We start from the raw sequence: 21201 nt of genomic DNA, 5'->3' as shown, positions 1-21201 counted from the left end.
TGAGTGGCTCTGGTGGCTCGTTGAGTCTTGCAGCTGAACTCTGAGGACTCCGCCTCTGCAGGTAATGAGGAAAAAGAGAACATTACAGCCAACAGAGACACAACAGCATAAACAAGGCAGTCCAAATGAAATGTGAAACCGAGGTTAACAAACTCATTTTCCTGACAGTACCCTTTCAGGTTCTAAGTGCAATTTCCCGATTTGATGATAAATATCAGCATTGTTTCTGAGTGTTAGTAAATGACAGTATTTCCACCTGATCTGCTCATTTCACGGAGCCAAGCGTGACCATGGCAACCACAGACATCGCACGCTTGGAGCAATCAGGCCATGAAATTCATTTTTAAGTCAGCTGGAAGGTGTCCACACGGAAACTGAGCACAGGTACTCTCCATAGTGTCAGGGCTTCCCATTAAAGAGAAATTGGTATTCTCATTGCCAGCTCCATATTTGTTATTCATGGACTCTGCTGCATGCTTCAAAATTCAAAATAATTAGCATTTATCTTATACTGGGCCTCGGTGGAGAAGCAGAACAGTCCTGCAGCTTCCCTGCCTGTATGGCTTTCCTATGCATCGTCCAATTTTCTTCCACAGTCAAAAGGCATGACTCTGATATTTGCCATAAATGTGATATTCAGCTTCAATTCGGTTTTATTTATACAGCGTCAAATCACAGCATCAGTCACCTCAAGGTGCTTTATATTGTAAGGTAGACCCTACAATAATACATACAGACAAAAACCCAACAATCATATGACCCCCTATGAGCAAGCACTTTGGCGACAGTGGGAAGGAAAAACTCCCTTTTAACAGGAAGAAACCTCTGGCAGAACCAGGCTCAGGGAGGGGCGGTGCCATCTGATCAGCTGTTCCTGAATGTACCCAGGACTGAGTGTAAACTTAGAGGAAACCGTGCTTTTGCTGTAGCAGCTCCAGACAGGCCTCTTCTCTGCCTGTTTTTACATCACTTCTGGAAACCCACGTCTTCACCCTGGCATTTCACACCCTGCTAGATGTTATTTATTTATTTATTTTTTTAGGTGATTGTAGTGAGATGATGATGTTGATTTTAGTGAGATGTTGGTTTTTAATTCATTTTCATTTCAGTTGTTTTTTAGTCGATTGTATGTTGTTGTTTTTAATGTAGGACTGTTTTAATTTTATGTATTATGTGTTTTATTATTTATTTTGTTGCTGTTTTGTTTGATCTATTGCTCTTAACTTATTTACTGTACACACTTTGGTCTTGTGCTGGCTATTTTAAAGCTCTTTATAAAAAAAGTTGGACTGGATCTGCCGCGAATGGTTGGGGTGAGAGAAGGAAGACAGGATAAAAGGCCTAACTGTCTAAGGCCTGTCCAAGGTATCCTGCCTTTTCCTCAACTGGACCCTGAGTTGTGGTCAAGAAATTGGATGGAAGACCTTCCTTTAGTTCCCCATGAAACAGAAGATTTGAGCAGCAGGTGACTGGAGCATCTGTGCTCACAGCCAGACCCAAGGCGCTAAGATGTGAGACAAAAGTAGGGGGGAAAACGATGTATGAAAAGAGCAGATTGAAGCCAAAGCTTTTGGCTTACAGGTGGACTCATGTTCTGCATCATGGCTCAAAATAAGATAAATAAGGATTTCATTTTTAATTATGCAAAGCCCCCGGAGTAGAGTCCAAGATTAAAAATATAGAGTTTTTAAAGAGTTTACACTGACAGGAGACACTAAAATATCAGCCACTCAAAAACAAGCAGTGAGAAAAGAAGACATTATAAAGCACTGTTAGGAGCAGCATTAAGAAAGCTTAAATGAGCTTAAACAGAGAACTCAATAATTCCTTAATATGAATGAAGTCAAATGTGAGTGTAGCTTGATGCCCTGCTGAACTATTTTTGATTATAAGGACTTTGTGTTTCAGTGTTACCTGTGCTGTTTATTTAATTATAACACAATACATTCTCCTTATATATGCTCAAGATCATAGAGGCGAATTGAGCATGCCTTAGGTACAGTGGAAATACAGGACTTGGTGGTTCATATCTACTATCAGTTGGTTCATCGTCCTGCCTCTGTCTCATTCAGTGTTTATGTTTTGGTCCCTTTGTGTTTTCTTGTTCTGTTCATCTTGCCAGATGTTAATATTCAGTATCAGTCCTCTTTGGCTGTTTCCTGTTTTACTTTGAAGGTTTGCTCACCTGTGTCCCTCTCCCTCCTGGTACCCATCAGTAATGAGTGTATCAGTGCGAATGGCCTCAGGTTCCCTTTGTCCTTTTGTTGCAGTGTCTGTAACTATCCCTGTACTTTTCCCTTCATGGTCTGTGGTGCAGCTTCAGCTTTTTGTTACTCAGTTTATAGACTTTGTATTTTGGACTCTGCACCAGCCCCAATAAATGGCCGGCTTGTGTTTGTTCAGTCTGATTTGGGTCCTCTCATCTCTGCATTTTACAGAGTCGGCAAGATTTGACACTTGGAGTTATTTGTCTTTAGTGATTATCATAAAGATACGGACAGGCAACAACCTTCATAAAATAACAAATGATTTAACAACACACAAAGCCACGAGTTCTTTTCTTTCTTTCTTTCTTTCTTTCTTTCTTTCTTTCTTTCTTTGTTTTAAAGGTCAAATTTCAGGGTTTTTCTGAGTTACGATCCTAACAGGTTTCTAAGAGACCCGAGCTTTGTACTATGAAGCGAGTCCAACACACCCAGTCATCTCGATTCACTTACCCCAATCATCAGCATCTAACCAATCACAATTATGGACAAGTGTTCTGGCATCACAGCAACTGATTTCACAAAGGAAGATGAAATTAATTATAATATGGGAAAACTGCAAAGAGGTTAAACACACAATACAGACTGAAAGTAACACAGCTGCTGAAGATAAATCAGCAGAGTGTGAGTGTGTGACAGGAAAAACCCTTTTATTTGAGCCTTGAAAGAAAACCAGCAAAAAATGCTGAATGTATAAGTTAACAGACTTAATCCATGAGAGAATCTGAAGGATTGTAATCAATCCCCCATATTTTAATCCCCCACATGTAAATGTTTCAATCTATAGTGCTTTAAGTACTACTAATACATACTTGTATTTCCCATTTTAGACAACAGCAGTGTGTTTGCTAGCTGTGAGCAGCTGACTACACTGAATCTTCTTATCACTTCTTAATACTTGAAACTTACATAATCTGTCGGTTTAGGTAAGAGGCTTTGGTATTTCAAGATCTTAAAGGTGCACAAAGTCCATTCATCCATGGAGAATGGTGTTTGCACAGATCAGCTGTGCGCACTCGTGGACGGAGGTGAGCTGAACTCTGCCAAAAACCTGGCTGTTCTCAGGATTTCATCTGGGTCACGGGGAAGAGATTAAAACTTACCCCAGGCTTACCCCATCTGTTTGAAGCTCTGTTTCTTAAATGACAGCGATCGTCAGTAGAGAAAGAGCGGTGCAAACAAAACACCCACATATTCATTCCATTCAGTCCGTGACTTAAAGGCATGGCTCCAAATCCTTGAACAAAGGTCAAGTCTCTAAAGCAGCAAATATTTCTGGAAAATGTCAGACGACTCATGTAACTATGTTCAGCTGCTTAACTGTATCTATGCTTTATCAACTCTGTAAACAAGTTCAGATCAGGAAAAGCAGCAAACAGCCACAATACCTGAAATGTCTGTTTATTTAAGGGAACATTCACATGAGCTACATACATGTATTCATTAGACCAAAAAAACGGTGAGGAGACGGGTCTTTGTTCTTCAGCAGTGGGGGTTGTGTTTACGCTTAGAATGTGAATGGTGAGTTCATAGAAGCACTAAATGTTTTCCAGGAGAACCCCTCACACACACATACATATATACACAACTTATTTATCTCAACTCATTGTTAAATCTATTAGTTCTCCAAGTAGTTGTAAAAGACTGAAGACTAGAGGGGACCGAGCCCGTCAGTCTGGCTCTGGATCAGTTTGCCCCTCGAGCACCGTTTAGCTGACGCTGGGGACTCTTTGAAAACAGTTAATAACTTTTCTGTTGAATCTGGCATTCTGCTGGCATTTCTTTGTTATTTATGCTTTTATTTTTATCGTCTTTTAACATGTTTCTCTATTAATATTGTGTTTTGATAGTTGTGCAGTGCTTTGTGACTTACGTCTGTGAAAACCCCTATATAAATCAACTTCTGATGCTGTGCACACAAAGCCAGGTTTATAGTTATAAAAGTAAAACAACCACAAGCATCAAGTTTTTTTTCAAAAACTGAGTCACAAGCCATGTTTTGTTTTTCCTTTGAGTTTACAATAGAAGTATTGTAACTAGTTTGCTGACTAACCTTAAAGGAACACTTCCTGCTCTTCTGGTTTCCATCGTGGTTCAAAAACATAACTGAGATGTTTCGGATTCTTTAAAATCATCCGATGTGTGTGTGACATGTTTTGAACATGTTTTGAACACTGATTACATAAGTGGCGTGATCGGTGCACACGTGCATGTTTATGCAGGTTCCTCTAACAGAGAAAAGAGATGTAAAGAGTAAGAGTAAATCATACCTGGTCGTGTTGACTCAGCAGGTATAGTAACCAGATAGCTGCTCCATTTTTTCACTGTAGCAGATTGATTCACATATTTTGTGCTAGATGTCACAGTGATGGTCTGGTTAAATGGTGTGATGAGTCCTATCTGCAGTTAAACATATCAGAAGATATGGTCACTGATTTTTAAAAATGTAATACCCATGAGGTCCCGTCCATTATAGGCGGAATGTGTTCAGTCTGAATATGTTGGAACGATTCCTGACTGTAAAGCCTGTGCGCTTATACCGAGCCTGTTTTGTCCTTTTCTTGGTGTCATGGTTTGGATATTTATCTGTAGAGAACGTACACTCGCTCTTGCTAAATGGTCTAACAGGGTGAACCCAGGGTCCCCTCACACCAGACATTTACAGCGGTTTGATTGGATTTGACAAGTCGCACACGTTGCATAGTGAGTTTCAGTTTATTCCTTCTGATCCCAAAATGCCGAACAACACAGTTTCAAAACAGCTTTGTTACAGCAGCCGTCACTGAGATAAACACGACGCTTTGTAAATTCGTTTTGTGTTATCTATCTGCTGTCTGGGTTTGTTTTTTAAAATTGTGCATGTGAGGATGGATGACTTATCTACTGCTGATTGAATCTACCCTAACCTTAACCTTAAGAACACGCATAAGGGCATAAAAGGGTCAACAGAATGCAGGAAATTAAGGGTCCAACCTCCAAATCTATTGCTTACTGTGTCCCCTCCATGTTCAAAGGAAGCCTACACTGATGCTATCTCGACTTAGTTTGTGACAGATGGGATGGAGCTTGAACTTTCTGTTCAAATTGAATTGAATAAGGAGACCATATGTTTTCTTTCCTTACTATGCATAGTCTTAGGCTATTGTTCTGTGAATGCAAAGGAGGCCCGTGGGAAGCAAGGTACAAATTGAGTCATCATATTACCGTAGGGTCTTTACCTTACAATATAAAGCAACTTGGGGCAACTGTTGCTGTGATTTGGCACTAAATGAATACAATTGAATTGAATTGTAGGAAACAAGTTGTTAGAATTCACAATCATGTCTCGGTGCCCAGAGTTTTAATGTTGGAGCTCCACAAGGTTGTGTGCTACACAAATAAGTGTCAAACTTCAGTTAAACTGCAAAACTTTGCTGATGATATCGCTGTGGTAGGTCTTTTGTCTGACAGCAACAATTCTGCATACCGGAGTGAGGTGAAATAGCAGTTGAGTTGATGTAAAGGCAACTATCTGAGCCTCAACACATCTAAAACTAAAGAGCTGATTGGGTTAAGAGGGTCTCCTCCCTCCTTTTCCTTGCCACAGCTATAAACCAGTCTTATTTACACCAGTCCAATCACTGGCAAAAACCACCAGAGACTACTTTCTCTGGCAGCTACGAAATGTGGGCTCAGTTGAGAAGGTGTGATCCATTTTCAGTACCGCTGTTATAGAGACGTACAACTTCATTAAACCTGTCTTGGTACGATAACCTAACCAATCAGGACAAACAACAGCTTAAACATACAGCTTCCAGGATCGCTGGTTGCAGACTGACTTTCATAGCTTCACATTATGTCACCACCACCAGACTCACCAGGAAGGCTAGAAGCATCACTAAAGACCAGTCCCACCCTGCACCTCACTTTTTCCATCAGGCAAAAGATACAGGAGTATTACTGTAAGCTACAAGCTATTGGGTACCTAAGTAATGCATTATGCTAATTCAGTTTACCTACATCTGATTAACCAAATCTGAATGAAACTTTACATATGAATCATGCATTTGCATGAGGATGCATATATCAATGCACATTGCTCGCTCTCATACTTGTGTAGGACTTTATTCATCTTTTAAAGTATGTCAGTACATTAATCCAGAGAAATTCATATTCTTCTGTGTGTTAATCATTTGGGTGGGGGTTCTGTCTACATCTTCAATTGGCACAGCTAGATAATGCAAAGGGCTCCAATGAGTTGCTGCTTGTCTGTTATTTCCTCGGTGAACTCGTGGATGCTGTGTGTGTTTTATCTTGGAAACATAAACAGCAGATGATTGACAATGCCGGGTTGATATCTTGACCTTGTGGAGGAATTTCTTCCCGAGTTCTCCCTTTGACTCTCTTTCAGACAGTCTCTGTGTTTGACATCACACATCTGTCCTTTGGAGACTGCAGAGCTGCTCAGATTTGATGCATAAAATTCTGAGTCTTGAGGCCTTTTCTACTTGACTGTCACATCTCATATGATGCAAGCTCAGCTGAGAAGTAAACAAGCTGGATTTTTCTTCACCCTCCCTTCAATGATTCTTTTGTTGTGTCTGCGTGTCTTGACAGTTAGATACAATATCAAGTCACTTTCACAGCCCGCCTGACCCTTAGGGGTAACATTCACAGAACCGAACTGGTGTCATCTGTGTTCACACATCATCTCCAAGCCATGTCTGAGAATCAGGCAAGGGCATTGTCTGAAGTTACCCTCCCTCACATGTAACGCACAAGAAGAGCTGGTCAGTTTCAGACACGTTCTCGCTTCTGGAAACACTGCCTAGTTTAGGTCAGGATGCTATCTGTCATGTGTCCCGTGTCCTGGATGGAGGGTGCAGGACACGGGACACATGCAATTCACCCGACTTAAACCTGAGCTTTTCCACATGGACACAAATCTCAATCCTTTAGAAGCATATTAGAAAATTACTTTACTGCTCACTGACCTAAATATAAATCACGTAGGTTATGGTCTCAATCAGTACTTTCCAGTCATCCAACAGATGCAGAAAGCAGGGTATGCTTTGCTGCATGGTTTTCTTGCTGAAACAGTGTTACCATATTAGACTGCAATGTCTTCCACAGAGACAGGACACAGAGAGACCAGACAGACACAGAAAGGTAAACAAACACAGACACAGAGACTTAACAGGAGACACGGGGAACTGAAACTCCGGGAATCAAGATAAGCAATCACTACAACCTAGAATACAAAAGTGTAAGAACAAAAACGAAGCTCAAAGGCAGACTAAGAAAAGAAGAAGACCAGAAGCTTTAAACAAAATCATCAAAGCTCAGATTATAACAAAAACAGAGGATAATAAAGATCAATCAGAATTTAGATTCCAAACACAAGCTCTGGGCCAAACACCCAAAACACATGACATATATTATATATATGTTATACAAGGTTCTCCCTTTCTGCAGTACTACCACTCCACCAGGGCCAATACCTACATGCACATTTGCTAAGCTATGATAGACCATAGCTTAGCAAATGGTCTATCATAGCTAATGGTAGGAGTTAAAACAACATATACTGAAATATAATCACCATGAGCTTTTCACACAATTTCAGGAGAATGAGGTCAGGACATTTTCAACAGTTTTTCTTTCTCGGATGTAGGAAACAGCAGAAAATGGACCACCTTACATTACTGGGAATATTGTGATTTAGGTGAGTTAGCTTACTGAATAGAGCGTGCAGGAAGCAGCGCGCATGCAGTGAATGCACTGAAAATTTGCAGACTGGCAAAACCTGATGACAGTAGGGAGATGCCGGGTTAATGTCTGACACAGAATGTATCACACATGCACATCTGTTGGGTGATGTGTGAAATTAACGATTAAGTATTGCTGGTTATTACTTTGGGTGAAATCTTCCAAATTATAGTCTTACTGTAGAAAGAGTGCTCAGACTGTACCTTTCCTTACTTTATGGCTGTACAAAAGTGTAAAGTCTGCCGTTATGCCTGGAGCCATTTACATGATTCATCACTTTACGACCACAAGAATCACTGGGTTCCTGGAGAGGCACTGGGGTGCAGCCAGGAGGAAGCCAAAATATAATGGGACAAACTTTACGATGAGATTGCAGGAGCCTAAATGATAGGAAGTGAAAGGGTAGGTGAAGCTGAGTAGCTGCAGGGGGAAATTCTGGCTGTTCTGCACACCCAGCTCTCCTCAGAGCCCCCTCCTTGTGTGTCACGGCAGGCATTTCACCACAACACTCAATGCAGTCATTGAACAGGTAATAACATTTTTGCCTTTAGCTGCGAGACTTAATACTTGTGGATCTCTTCTTTCCACTCTTCCACTCTCGACGTTTACCATCGGGTGATGGTAAACAGTTGATGTGCTCTTGAGTCTATCAAGAAGCAGACTGACAGAGAAGAGCCATCTGTAGCCCACTTCAAACTATGTAATAAAGTGTATATGATAAAAGTATGAAAATGCAAAATAAACAGACTTCAGTTGCATAAATCTTGTGATGTAATCTGGTAAATGAATAAAAGAGCCTTTTAAACCTTAAGGGTTCTGATAAATGATATAATGTATCTATTTATACACACCAGTGGCAGCAGATCATGAACAATTAGTGGAGTAACAGCTCTACCACCTGTGCCATGGCTGCCAACAGATGTCTATTTGTCTTTTACTTCCAAAGAGCTAGACTTTAATGTCTTAAAGTGGTCTTGAGCAATAATTTGTTTTTGTTTTTCGGACATTGGCTGCTTTTTCAATCATTTTTACCCAGTTTCTTAGTGGCTCTATGCTTTACACATTTACCTATCAGTGAAAGATCCTGGTTCAGTCATAGAGGAAAACTAAGAGTAGTTCTCAGACCGGCTGTTCCACACACTGTGGACTGTACCTTTATCTGATAATAGACAGTCTCTGCAGGTAGAGGGGCTATCCATAGATTGTGCCAGAAATTTTTTTTGCTGCGGGCTATCCATAGATGCCAGTCGAGAACCCCGTTCAGTCCATCTAACCAAAAAGCTGGTATATCTCAACACTGTGTGTCCTTAAAAGACCCGAGGAAACTGGAGGACAAGAGACACTTTTTGGCGTTCCTAAAAAACCGAAATTATTTTCTATTTAGATAAACATGATCTGAATAGGAAAAAATCCAAAGACCTGAGTATCTAGCCTTTCAGTTGACCACATAATTGTGCATTTATTTGTATGGACATGTGTTTGCTTTCAAAGAGGATTAGCTGTACAATAGCTCCTTGTCCCAGAGGGGATACTTTTTATTCCCAGTTCAAATATGTTGACACTGTAGTGTCTGTTATCTCTCTGCTGTAGCAACAGAGCTCCTGTCCTTGTTTGCTTAATTAATACTTTGTTGTGGGATGTTACAGCTCATTGTTGTTACAATTAGAGCCTTGGCTGGAAATACTGTAGCGTCAGAGGCCCTCAGCTAAAGGCAATTAACACCAGAGCGCTTCCAAGATTTATCAGACAAGAATTGTCGTCAGGGAAGTGGTTCTAAAACTTCCAATTAAAATCAGAACGTGCTGCTTTTGAGGCAAAGGGATGGATATAGTGCTAGAAGATAGGTCCTTGTACTTATTTATGTAATAAAAAAACCAAGAAAAACTACATTTAAAGGGTATATCAGTGAGAATATGCTGGGGTATTTCCAAATGCTAAGGAATCTGGGGGATTTTGGGGGGATGTCACAGTCAAAATTCAAATTAGGATTAAAAAGCTCTTCAAGATTGCTTGCTTGAGGCTTGAGATTTAGAAGCAGGGATTTAAAGTTAGCACACAGGTTCTTCCCCTGGGAAAAATACTCAAAATATGATCGACAGGAAGACACTTGTTCAAGTCCTTAACCTGAATTTTAATGATTATAACAATTTTAGATAGTCCCACAGTTTTGGATTGGGAATGCATGAATCTCCAGCAACACTTGTAGAACACCTTCACTGTGATGCTAACAGACCCCTGCTCTGCAGAAGAATGTCTGGACCTATCATGCTGCATTTTATCTCATACTGTTACAATCGTGGTTGTTCATTTTAAATAAAGTCAACGTTTCAAATAATGACTTGAGTGTGAGTTTGAGAGCCAAACACTCAGAGATCAGATTCCTCTCTTCAGTCACAAGAGATAAGAGATTGTTAAAGACTGTGAGCACAGAAGCACCACCCACCTGTGGTTCAAATCTTTTGTTTACAAAGGGTAGCCAATCAGAAAATGGTTAGTGTACAAGAGGGGGGAGATACCTTATTTCAGACTCTGGAGAAACACCAGAGTATGATAAATAAGGATTATTTGAACTCTGAGTCATGAAAAGCTACTGCAATAGAATCTAAGAATAAAAGTATTGGGAGTGAGCATAATTAGTTTCATTTGATTCATTGACTTTCATGCACAAAAGACCTTGGACTTGATTACCGGTATTGTCAAATTAAACTATTTTGCTCTGAGGCAAAAAAAAATCCTGTTACAAGCTGAGCTGAACTCCTGCTCTGCTGGATGGGGATCTGGGGCTTTTGAGGCTCGGTTATCGTCTTGGGCTGCTGGCCATGGTGAGACTGCAACAAGTAATCCAGGTGAGTTTTCATTCCCACGGAAATACTGCAATTTTATCCAGTTACCAACATCTTAAATTCACACAGAAGGTTCCTTGGCCATCTACCATAGTCCTCCCGTGTTTGGGCAAAATAGAGGAGGGTCTCTCTCTTGCATGAGGCTCATAAAGGACCCTTTGGCATCACATTTAAAGGCACTGGGTTCTCTTTTTTTAACATGCAGGATTAACCTAAAACACCCCAAATCTTTTCCTATGTTTAAACAAATTTTCATAAACAAAAATGCCCTGTGAGTAAAAGCGAATCCAAGTGTGTTATGTAATAACAAAACTGATACAAGATGTGTTATCCCTGACCCAATGAGGCACGTGTCTTAAAATGTAACACATTATTTAGTTTTTTTTAATACAATTGTTTTTATATATATATATATATATAGTGCTGAATAACAATAGTCACCTCAACACACTTTACATTGTAAGGTAAAGACCCTACAATATTACAGAGGAAACCCTCAATGATCAGATGACCCGCTATGAGTAAGAACTTTGCGACAGTGGGAAGAAAAAACTCACTTTTTATAGGAAGAAACCTCCAACAAAACCATGCTGAGGGAGGAGCCGCGTCTGTCGACATCTGGGCTTGTTTCACATCGTAGGATGAAGATGTTGAACATCAACATAAATTCCATGACTCAAAGTTTTTGTCATGATCATACTAAAATAATTAAGATTAGTGTAGACACAGAGCTCACAATGTGGGACCCAGATTATTGTATTTTAGTACTGCAAAAACCCAAGTGCGCTGTTAATTAAAGCCTCGAAAACCTAATGAGACAACACGAACGTGGGGTTTCAAAGGCCACAAGGGGTCCAGAGCAATCGGCTGCTTTTATCTAGTAGGTAATCCAAAGGGTTGGTGTGGATCAAAGAAGAATCAGTGGCAGCAAAGCAGGCATGTATCAAGCTGATAAATCGGAGTGAATCAGTGTGATACAGGTATAATAGCATCTGCTGAAATACACAATCCTGCACGCCGACAGTGAACAAAAACCAGGCTGTATGTGGATGACCCATATATGTAAAAAACTTGTTGAAGCAGGCGATGCGACATCAAAAGTTGTTTTTCCTCAAAAAGCGCAGTGCAGTCCAATTTAATTGCACCCTGCATAGCTGTGAATACAAGTTTCCACTGCAGCCTCCCAGGAAGGGGTAACCATTCACGCTTATGAACTCAAGCGCTGGAAATTCAACAATTACTGTGAATCTAACTAACGGGAAGCTTCTGAGTGCCCCTTACTGCTACTCAAAAGATACCTAGTGTTACGAAATGAGGAAGCTGAGAAAGGCTACTTAAGACAAAGAAATACATGGCAACAAATAGCAATGTGTTCACCTTACATTTTACATGGGAAAATAAAACTGAATGAATTAACTGGAGCAATAAATGTAAGACATAAAATGCTCCATGCAAACAAAACTGCCTCTGATACACCTCAAGAATAAAGAGGTTAGATTATTGTTTTGAAAATGCGGAAAAACACACCTTAGTACACTGCCCAAAAATAAATAAATGAAAGGAACACTTTTTAATGACATTATAGGATCGAATCATTTAAACCTCTGGGATGGATTGGATTTGGATTTTGCAGACTTTCACTGGAATTCTTAATAGGAGCTCGAAAGAGATGTCAGAACAAGTGAATGAGGCCGTGATTACGTCAAGTATGGCTGTGTGAGATATTTGTTGACAGTCCAAGTCTAGAACACAGGAGGGTGGAGTAACTTAGAGCAAGCATTTAAAGGTGATTGTTCACTTCAATCAGGGAAGAAATCACGTGACTCAAAACATTACACATCACCAGGGAATACAAACCCACCAGGAGATTCAAACACACTATAGAAATCAGAGATGAGAGCTGCAGAGCTGAGGTTTACACAGGCATGACCAAAGAGGGATGACGCAACCATGAACAGAGCGAGTCAGAGACAATGTATACAAGAGGGGAGACAACAGGTGGGACGCACAGCTGGAAACAACAGATATAAAGGATAGACGTAAACACCACACAATTGCCATAGAACAATAGTTATCAAAATAAAATAGGAAGACGCAACTGAACAGGGAACGAGGGGCTAACTTGACACAAGGGAGGACAGAAGTACTACACAAAGGAACATAGAAAGAAAGCCTGGAAACGAAATACTGGCTAACCAAAGAACAGAAACCTCGACCCCAAGGAAAACCTAAAATGCAGGATTTTAATAAATAAGCAAAATTTAAATAGGCTACAAGAAAGGTAATAATAAATAACAAAAAAGCTGACAACCCCATATTTCAAATAGACAAGGAAAACACCTAATCATAAAACATTCTCACAATCCAAAAATGTCAACTCGCAAAAACTCAAAACTCAGGGTCCAAAACCCAAAGGTCGCATTAACTTATTTGTCTTATTTTTCTATGAGCTTTTTGACATTTAAAAAGTACTGATTCCTTTTTATATTTATGTCATTTAGTCCAAGCAGAAATAGGTTTTGGTCGTGCCGACTCCTCCCCAAATATTTTCAAACACAGAGAAACAGAGTTCTTTTAGCCTCTGTGCATGTACATCTGGTATATTTAAAAATATAAAGAAGTTACAGTTGATTGCATTAACACTTTCTAGTGTGTTATTCTGGGCTGTGTATTTATAATCTGAGTAAGAGTTAACCCTCTGCTGAGATTTAAGCTTCCTTACTTTGTTCCAAGCATTTAACTCATAACGTGAACTCTGATGAACAGGATATAAGCAGATTATAAAACTCTGATATCATGAATTTTCTTAATCAGTACTTTTTCCACAGTTATTTGAACACATTTTGAAAATGCAGCTTCTTAGTTGTACATATTTAAAGGACTATTTCTATTCAGATTTTATTATGTTGGTGCTGTTTAATTCCATGCATTAGTACTGACTTAATGTGTGCACAGAAAGCCATTACAAGAGCAACATGGCAATCAAACAATCTATGGGAAAATTCCAAAACAAAGGTATTTTTATTATATATGCTCCTATATTACATACATATAAAATATACAACATATCTTTGCATTAGAACATACAGAAGTTATTTTGCATTTGGAGGCTTTGCTGCTGGAAGCACATACTGGTGGCAGCGGTGGTTCTCCTGGTCAGTCTCACACGGACAAAAAAAATCCCCCACTAATCATTGTAGTTTATTCTGCTTTGTAGCGGCACCCTTTATTGTACCTTGCGGACAAAAACTACAAATCCCATACTGCCGCGCTACACTGCAGCCCCGCCCCCTGCGTTTGAATGGCAAGTTGTTTGTTTCACTCCAACCAGCTGCTAACTATTCCAGTCGGAGAGCAAACACGGGGAGCAGCGGTCCTCTGCTCTCCATTTAAGAAGGCCGACAAGCTGAGGGAAGCTGGCTAGAAAGCAACTTCCGTTTAAACATTTTTCTTCAAAGTAAGGGCATAGAAAAGAAAACCACATTAAAACTGCCTTTACCCATTCAAATCAATGAGCCTTCAAGGTGGTAGAGTCGATATATTTGGGAATACTGAGGTAATAAACCTTGGAGCCAATTCCCAAGATTATTAAAAATAATAATCCTCAAATCTAAGAGACACAAACTAGGTAGTAGTTATTTCTAATGGGAAACTTATGCAAATGTTTATACTACTACTAATAATAATAATAACAACAATAATAATAGTTTAAGACAGCAGATATAAACAGCAGATAATATAAGACTTAGCAGAGACTTGGAATGGATATTTTTTAAGGCAGATAAAACATTTGGGAGCCTCCTCTCCCTGGCAAAAAAACAAACAAACAAAAAACAGCTGCCGGGCGCTTTTATTTTGAAAAACACCAGACAGGAAGTGTCAACGTTTCCGTTGGAGGTTTGACAGCAGGTCCGTTTTTACCTCTTTGCTTTCTTTATTCCACCCTGTCGCCCTGCTTCTTTCTCTGTTAAATACGTCTCGGCCTGCCCTCTGAGTGTATTTATTTATTCATGCATCTAATTTGAAAATATTTAGCTTTTTTTTTCTTTTTTACATTTTAGTCCTTCCTCAAATGAGAAGACGTAAAAGATGGAGCTTCATATTTTAGAGCACAGCTTGAAAGTGGCGAGTATAGAGAAAGAAGGGATCCAGATTTGCACTCACGGATTAATAAAACTCGCCTTCCTGGCCTCCAAAACAAGGTAGGTAACTTCCCATTCGTGACGTCCACGTAAAAACACAACCTTTGAATGTTTTTCCATTGTCCTAAGTGCTGTTTACTGTTAACATTAGAGCAAAGTAATGCCCGGGGCTGCATGGACTTGTATGCTTGTGTTACAGAAGGTAGCGGTATTCGCTGGTGCTCCAGCCAGGTCCTTCACAAATGCGGCTGTATGTTTAATAGTCTCTGCTTCCAGTTTCCAGGCCTATCCTTGTTCTGTAGTGTCATTTTGTAGCTCCGTGCCATCTGTAGCTGGGTTGTAGCCAGCAGAAGTGTGTGTTTGTGTGTGTGTGTGTGTGGGGGGGGGGTGTTTTACCTCTGTCAGGACTATTATAACAACATCAGGGAAAACTTAAACAAGCAGCAGAGGACATTTACACTCTATATATGCTGAATCCTGTCCAGCTGAGTGGATGTTAACAGCCAGTCAGCCTGGCGAAACTTTCATTTAAATAGCCCTGGCAGTGACAGGATAGCAGGCCTGTACACTTACCATAGCTCTGTTGTGCAGTTTTTAACACTCTGTTAAAAATAAGCCTAAGCAAATTAGTTCACACTCGTGTGTGTGTGTGTGTGTGTGTGTGTGTGTGTGTGTGTGTGTGTGTGTGTGTGTGTGTGTGTTTTCTTCCTGGCTATTTTACAAGAGGGAAAGACAGACCTAGTGTGGCAGTGAGCTGGCAATCATGTCTCCCTATTTACTGAGAAGTTACTGATTAAAAACAACAACAAAAATAACAGTCAGATTACTGATTATTACCTGATGTAATTAAGATTAGCTCAAGGAGCATGGCAGCGGCTGTTGTTCTCATTATCAGCAGATTAGGCTTTTGTTTAATCTAATAGTTGATTGGTCTGTACGAACAGGGAGGAATGCACCAACCATCAGCCAAAATTCAGCAAATACTACATTCACATGTAAAACACAGGGGGAATTGAATCCTCGTGTTTTTGGAAGCTGAGACTGTAAAATGTTTGCTACTTTTGCTGGAACACTTGCGTCAAAGAGTGGCTTAATCTAATCAACCACTCAGTTCAGTCAAATAGCTACAACTCTTTGACTCAATAACATAATGTCATCACCAGCTGCCCCTCTCTGTTGGACTTGTCTCATTTTTGATTACATCTACGTACAGTACTGTGCAAAAGTCTCGGCCACCCCTTTCTTTATGTTTTGCTTCCATAAAGCCAGACTTCCTTATATTTTTTTAAGTGGTCCAGTGCAGTAGTTCTGCAGGCTTTCTGAAAGGTCTTTCAAAGTTTTTCTTTGGACATCGGCGTTGTTCATCTATAGCAGAGGAACTGATGATGATGATCTGAAGGTCAGGTCCTTAAGAAATATGAAAAACAAGTTGCAAAGACCTGACATAGGAGGTCTCATGGAGTGACCATTTTCAAACCAAATTTGAAAATGCTGGTTTAAATCTTCATTAATATGTATGCAGGTCAGCAGAGAGAGACAACAGTGAGTGCCAAAGGCCATTTTTAAGACATGGTGGAGTCATGGTTTGAGGCTGTATTTCAGCCAGTGGTGTTGGAGATTTTCTCAAAGCTGATAAAATTGTGAACGAAGAAAAATAACATCGGATTTTGATCCAACATGTAATACCTTCTGAAAAGTGTCCGATTGGCAACGGCTTCATTTTTCAGCATGACAATGATCCCAAACACATTGTCAGAGCAGTAAACACATAGAAAAATACATATGGACACTATCAGTCATGGATTAGCCTGCCCAGAGCCCAGATCTCAACATTACTAAAGCAGTGTGAGATCATCTTTACAGAAAAATGGGTATAAAGACAGCCAACATCGAAAGAAGAGCTTTGATTGTCTTTCAGGAAACTTGGACAACTATTCCTGAAGACTACCTAAAGAAATGACAAGAAAACTTATCTAAGAGAGTTCAGTCTGTGTAGAAAAATAAAGGTGGTCATAGCAAAAGTTGACTTTAAAGTGTTAGAATTGTACAAACAAAACTCCCTATAGGATTTTGGACACAGATTTTACTTAGTCATGTGGTCAGAAATGCCTAGATTCCTACCAAATAAACTAACAGAGACTCGCTGCCTTTACTGTGTGTGGACTGATTATGATTACAGCCATGTGACGCTCCCCAAAAGCCCCAGTTTGAGTGTTAGTTACCTTAAAAATCAGCTGTTTCAAGTGCAGTGTCATAGTTTTGAGCTTTTAGTTTAGTAATCATTGTTTCCACCACACACTGGTGTGGTAAAATAGGAAATGCAGAACTTATGTGTCAGTGTCAGGAAACATGACACCTGTGGTTTTGTCTTTTTGTTTGTTTTCTTTAAACTAACTGTTGTTTGTCAGGTTGTCTTGATATTTTCAGTTAAAGCAACAGCCAGAGGAGTTATTATCCATGTGATTTTGCACATTATTGTCACTTATCTCATTTTACTTTGATTTGATTTAGAAAGGGGCAAAAATAATCAAATTTTAAAAAGAGCTACACAAGTTATACAAGCTCCAAATCAGAATCTGAAGTAAGACAAGCTCATCAGACATTCTCATTCGGCCCAGTCCAGTTAATGGTGCACTGTGGTGCAGTGGTTGGGACTGTCTCCTTGCAGCAACAAAGTCCTAGGTTTTGATCTCCTAGTCAGCTTTCTGGTTGGAGGTTGCCTGCATGGTTATCTCAGGCTTTGTCCCACAATCCAAAGGCACGCATGTGATTCTGAATTGGCCGTGGATGTGAGGTAGTTAAAATCATAGTGTGAAGTGCTGCATGAATGTCTTTGACTTTGAGAGGTCAGTAAGAGTAGAAAAAAAGAAAAGCAATGCTAGTCCACTTCCATTTTCATCAAATTTTCCAGCCACCTAAATGGATATATGTAAAAGAGCTGTTCTCTCACTGTATTCACAAGTGCAGAGTGTTACATGCATTTCCTGTGTGCGTGCTGCCTGTGGGTGTGATAATGCACTTCGTCCATTTTCTCTGGTGGTACAGCAGAAACGGCTGGTTTGGGTGCAAAGAAAGAAGCTTCACTTAACTTTGTTTTGTTTGTTTTTTTCCATTCAGTTTTAACTTGGCGTTTTGCACTTGTCTGTTGTGAAATCCCCCCCGCCACCGCCTCCTGTTGGAGAGCCAGTTAAGGATTGTGAATACAAGCATGAGTTCAGATTACAGATCTGCTCTTGCAAACATGGGTGTAGATTTCAGAGACGATGCAGGGAGTACTTACAAACTAATATTTAGAACACATGCATTTATCTCTCGCAGTAAAATCGTGTAAAAAGCAGACGGCTTATTTAGAAAAATAATCACATTACCCAGAGGAACGCCACTGACGCGTGAGTGCTTTTCTTCAGCAAAAGGTCTTATTTACTCCCAAAATGTGACTTTAAATTCAGTCAACAACATTGAAAGTTCATACAAACACTGAATGTTTCGTGGGAAAGGTAACAATCTCTATCTCGATCACAATTACGCTATTGCCAACTGGAGTGTTTAATTAAGGTTTTAGCAGTTGATTTCACAGCAACAATGCGCAACAAGTTGAGGAATACATCTTTTCCCTAACAACCGGTGGTTGCCAAGTGGTCAACAACCAGTCTCGAAGCCCATGTGACTGAGGACTCACACTCACATACAACAACAAGCTCAAACTGTGCTTGTATGTGTGTTGACATAGCGGTGAAATTTTTGAGTAAGAAAAGCTGACTATACTTGTTTGAATTTGACACATAATACATGTTTTTCCAGTAGGGTGCTGGATTTTTTTGTTGTCTTCGGGTTTTTTCCCCCATATTTAAATAAAGACATTTTTAACTTTAAGTTAATGCAGAAAAGAAAATGCACTGGGTGCTCAAAATCTCCTTCACAAAGGCCCCCAGATGCTGTACTTCCTCCCCAGTGTATGAGGGAAACCTACATGAATGCTGCTGGAAGGCAGAGAAACAGAGGAACATATTAAAGTTTCATTTTATTTGATTGAGTAATCATAGCTTAAAGGACTTTTACTCTTTTCAGCCTTACTTGTACACAGTACTTGGTGATTTGTGCACATCCCTAAGTCATGCACTGTGTTTCAAGCTGGAGGTTTATGTGGTTGCCATCTATTAATGATTACATAAATTCATTGTTTGGCTGTAGGACACGAGTGTCCGTTAGAGGACACTGGTTTTGCAATTTGTTTCTTTTTGTAGTTGTTTCTTTTGCTTTCCCCATGAATCCTCTCTGTACTCTCCCATCCTCCACCTAATGTTGTTGAAGCAGCAACCTCGGCACCCCTTCGTGCCTCCCCTTTGATAAGCCCCTACAACAGTGTTCTTTCATCCCTATCATAGTTCTCTGCTGTGCCTCCTTCTTCCACTGAACATAATATGCATGCATGCGTAAATGATTTCCAGATTTGAGAACTAAAAAGTTTTAATCCAATCTTTTCCTGTAGTTTTTTCATAGACCATCGCATCTTCTTCGCCTTGTCTATTTTTGCTCACATTTACAAAATTGACTCTATTTAGAAATTAATCAAATTTTATGACTTGACCGAAGCTGGAAAAACTAGCAGTCCTGGAAACGTTCAATCATGCTCCTAGCAGTCCTAAGAAAGAAACTCGATGCCAGCATGTGGTGATTACATAACATACCTCTCAGTGGAGCCAGCTGATGGAAGTGCCCTGTGGTTCTCCTTTAGAGTGAAATTTGATGCTTCTATATTTGAGACGAAGTAAGTAGAATGAAATGCAAAGTATCTTCAGATGTAATCATATGAAAGTATTCTTCCGCGTATCACTGGAAGAATATTGGCATATGCCAAAATAGTATCAAGTTATAGTCGTTCTTGCGTGCACACAGTTTAAAATCAATGTAGTGAGTGCCAACACAATCAACTGCTCATCCCACAAGAACAAACACAGAGTCATGTAAAGGATACAGTAGGACAAAAAAAGTACATTTTCTTAAGCTGCTAGGGTAACAAGCAGAGTGAAACACCTGCCACCACACAGGTGAGACAGTTGTGAACCATTACTGTGTACTCAACTTGATCGCTTAATATGTTTCTTGGTTCAGCTGTTGATTGGCTCTTAAAGGCAGGAGGAAGGCAGCTGTCATCTTTAGCATTTCATTATTCTACAACAGATTTCTATGCAGGATTCATAGACTGCCATGTCTTTGGATATAGTGTCTCTGTGTTTATATGGAGCCAATACTGTCTTTCTAGTTTTAGGCAGGATTAAAAATGCTTCTTATGAACACTCCAATCAGACGACACTGACAGAATAAGGAGATGGTACAAGGAGATGCAACCCCTTCATGAAGCAGCTGGAAGAATAATTTTACCATGTTAAATAATTCTTTCTGGGCTCGCGTTCCAGCTGAATGTAAATGTGTAGGGATATTGGCGGCTTCTCTTTCTAAATTTGACAGCCTGCCTTTGAATGAAGAGGAATATAATGATTGCAAACACTGAGCTAAACAAACATAATAAAAAAAAATAATAGCTGGTGAAAAGGACGAATGCTTATCACACCGTTCCCATCCCTGGCAAATGTTTCACCTGAAGTCTTCAATTGGTAGGAGTTCAATAAAATTTTTAAAATATCTATAAACCACAGACTGTATATAAAAGATGGAAGAGTAGAACCAAGGCAGAAGTGCATTAATTATTCATTCTTTCTTCTGGTCAGCAGATCGATTGCAGAAAGAACTCCACCTGTATAGAAGTCTACTAGAAGACAACACTTTCCTTTGATTCATGACCTCAGTAAACTCTTTCCTGATGAGTTTATGGTCTCAATAACTACTTCCCACTCTTACCGAATACAGCATGATGCTTATGCTGTATATTATGGCCCTGGTTCAGATTGGATGGAGATAGTCAAATTGGGATGATAAAGGAGGGCGGACTTACCTTTTGCAGAGTCCAGTGTTTCTCTCACACAGGGTGGCTTAACACTGGGCGATTCATACCGTGAACAAGCATGTTTGATCCCTGCATTTTAAGGACTCGGGCATACACACCCCCAGCACAGATCTTCATCAAAGTTGCTTTTAGTAGCTTACAAATATGTGGAAGGCCAGTGTGTCACCACTTCTCTATTTAAGCCACAAAATGCATGAAATTGGTGACCTCATTGTGCTTTGTAAGCACCTCAAAAGATA

At 39.9% G+C, this 21201-nt stretch overlaps 1 protein-coding gene across 2 annotated transcripts in view; it reads left to right on the top strand.

Annotated features, from left to right (window-relative positions):
* The first annotated feature begins 10580 nt into the window (after positions 1 to 10580).
* castor2 (cytosolic arginine sensor for mTORC1 subunit 2) overlaps positions 10581 to 21201 on the top strand; it is a 30560-nt gene continuing 19939 nt past the window's right edge. Inside the window, exons 1-2 of one of the 2 annotated variants that reach the window (XM_004551170.5) lie at positions 10581 to 10858; positions 14917 to 15057. In XM_004551170.5, coding sequence (XP_004551227.1) covers positions 14945 to 15057 — 113 coding nt within the window. In that variant the 5' untranslated portion in view covers positions 10581 to 10858; positions 14917 to 14944. Of the gene's footprint in view, positions 10859 to 14618; positions 14765 to 14916; positions 15058 to 21201 lie in introns of those variants that run through there. The other variant, XM_004551171.6, reaches the window with a different exon arrangement.

Source organism: Maylandia zebra, linkage group LG10 (assembly GCF_041146795.1).
Source record: "Maylandia zebra isolate NMK-2024a linkage group LG10, Mzebra_GT3a, whole genome shotgun sequence".
Classification (NCBI taxonomy): Eukaryota; Metazoa; Chordata; class Actinopteri; order Cichliformes; family Cichlidae; genus Maylandia; species Maylandia zebra.
This window is presented reverse-complemented; position numbering and strand designations above follow the sequence as displayed.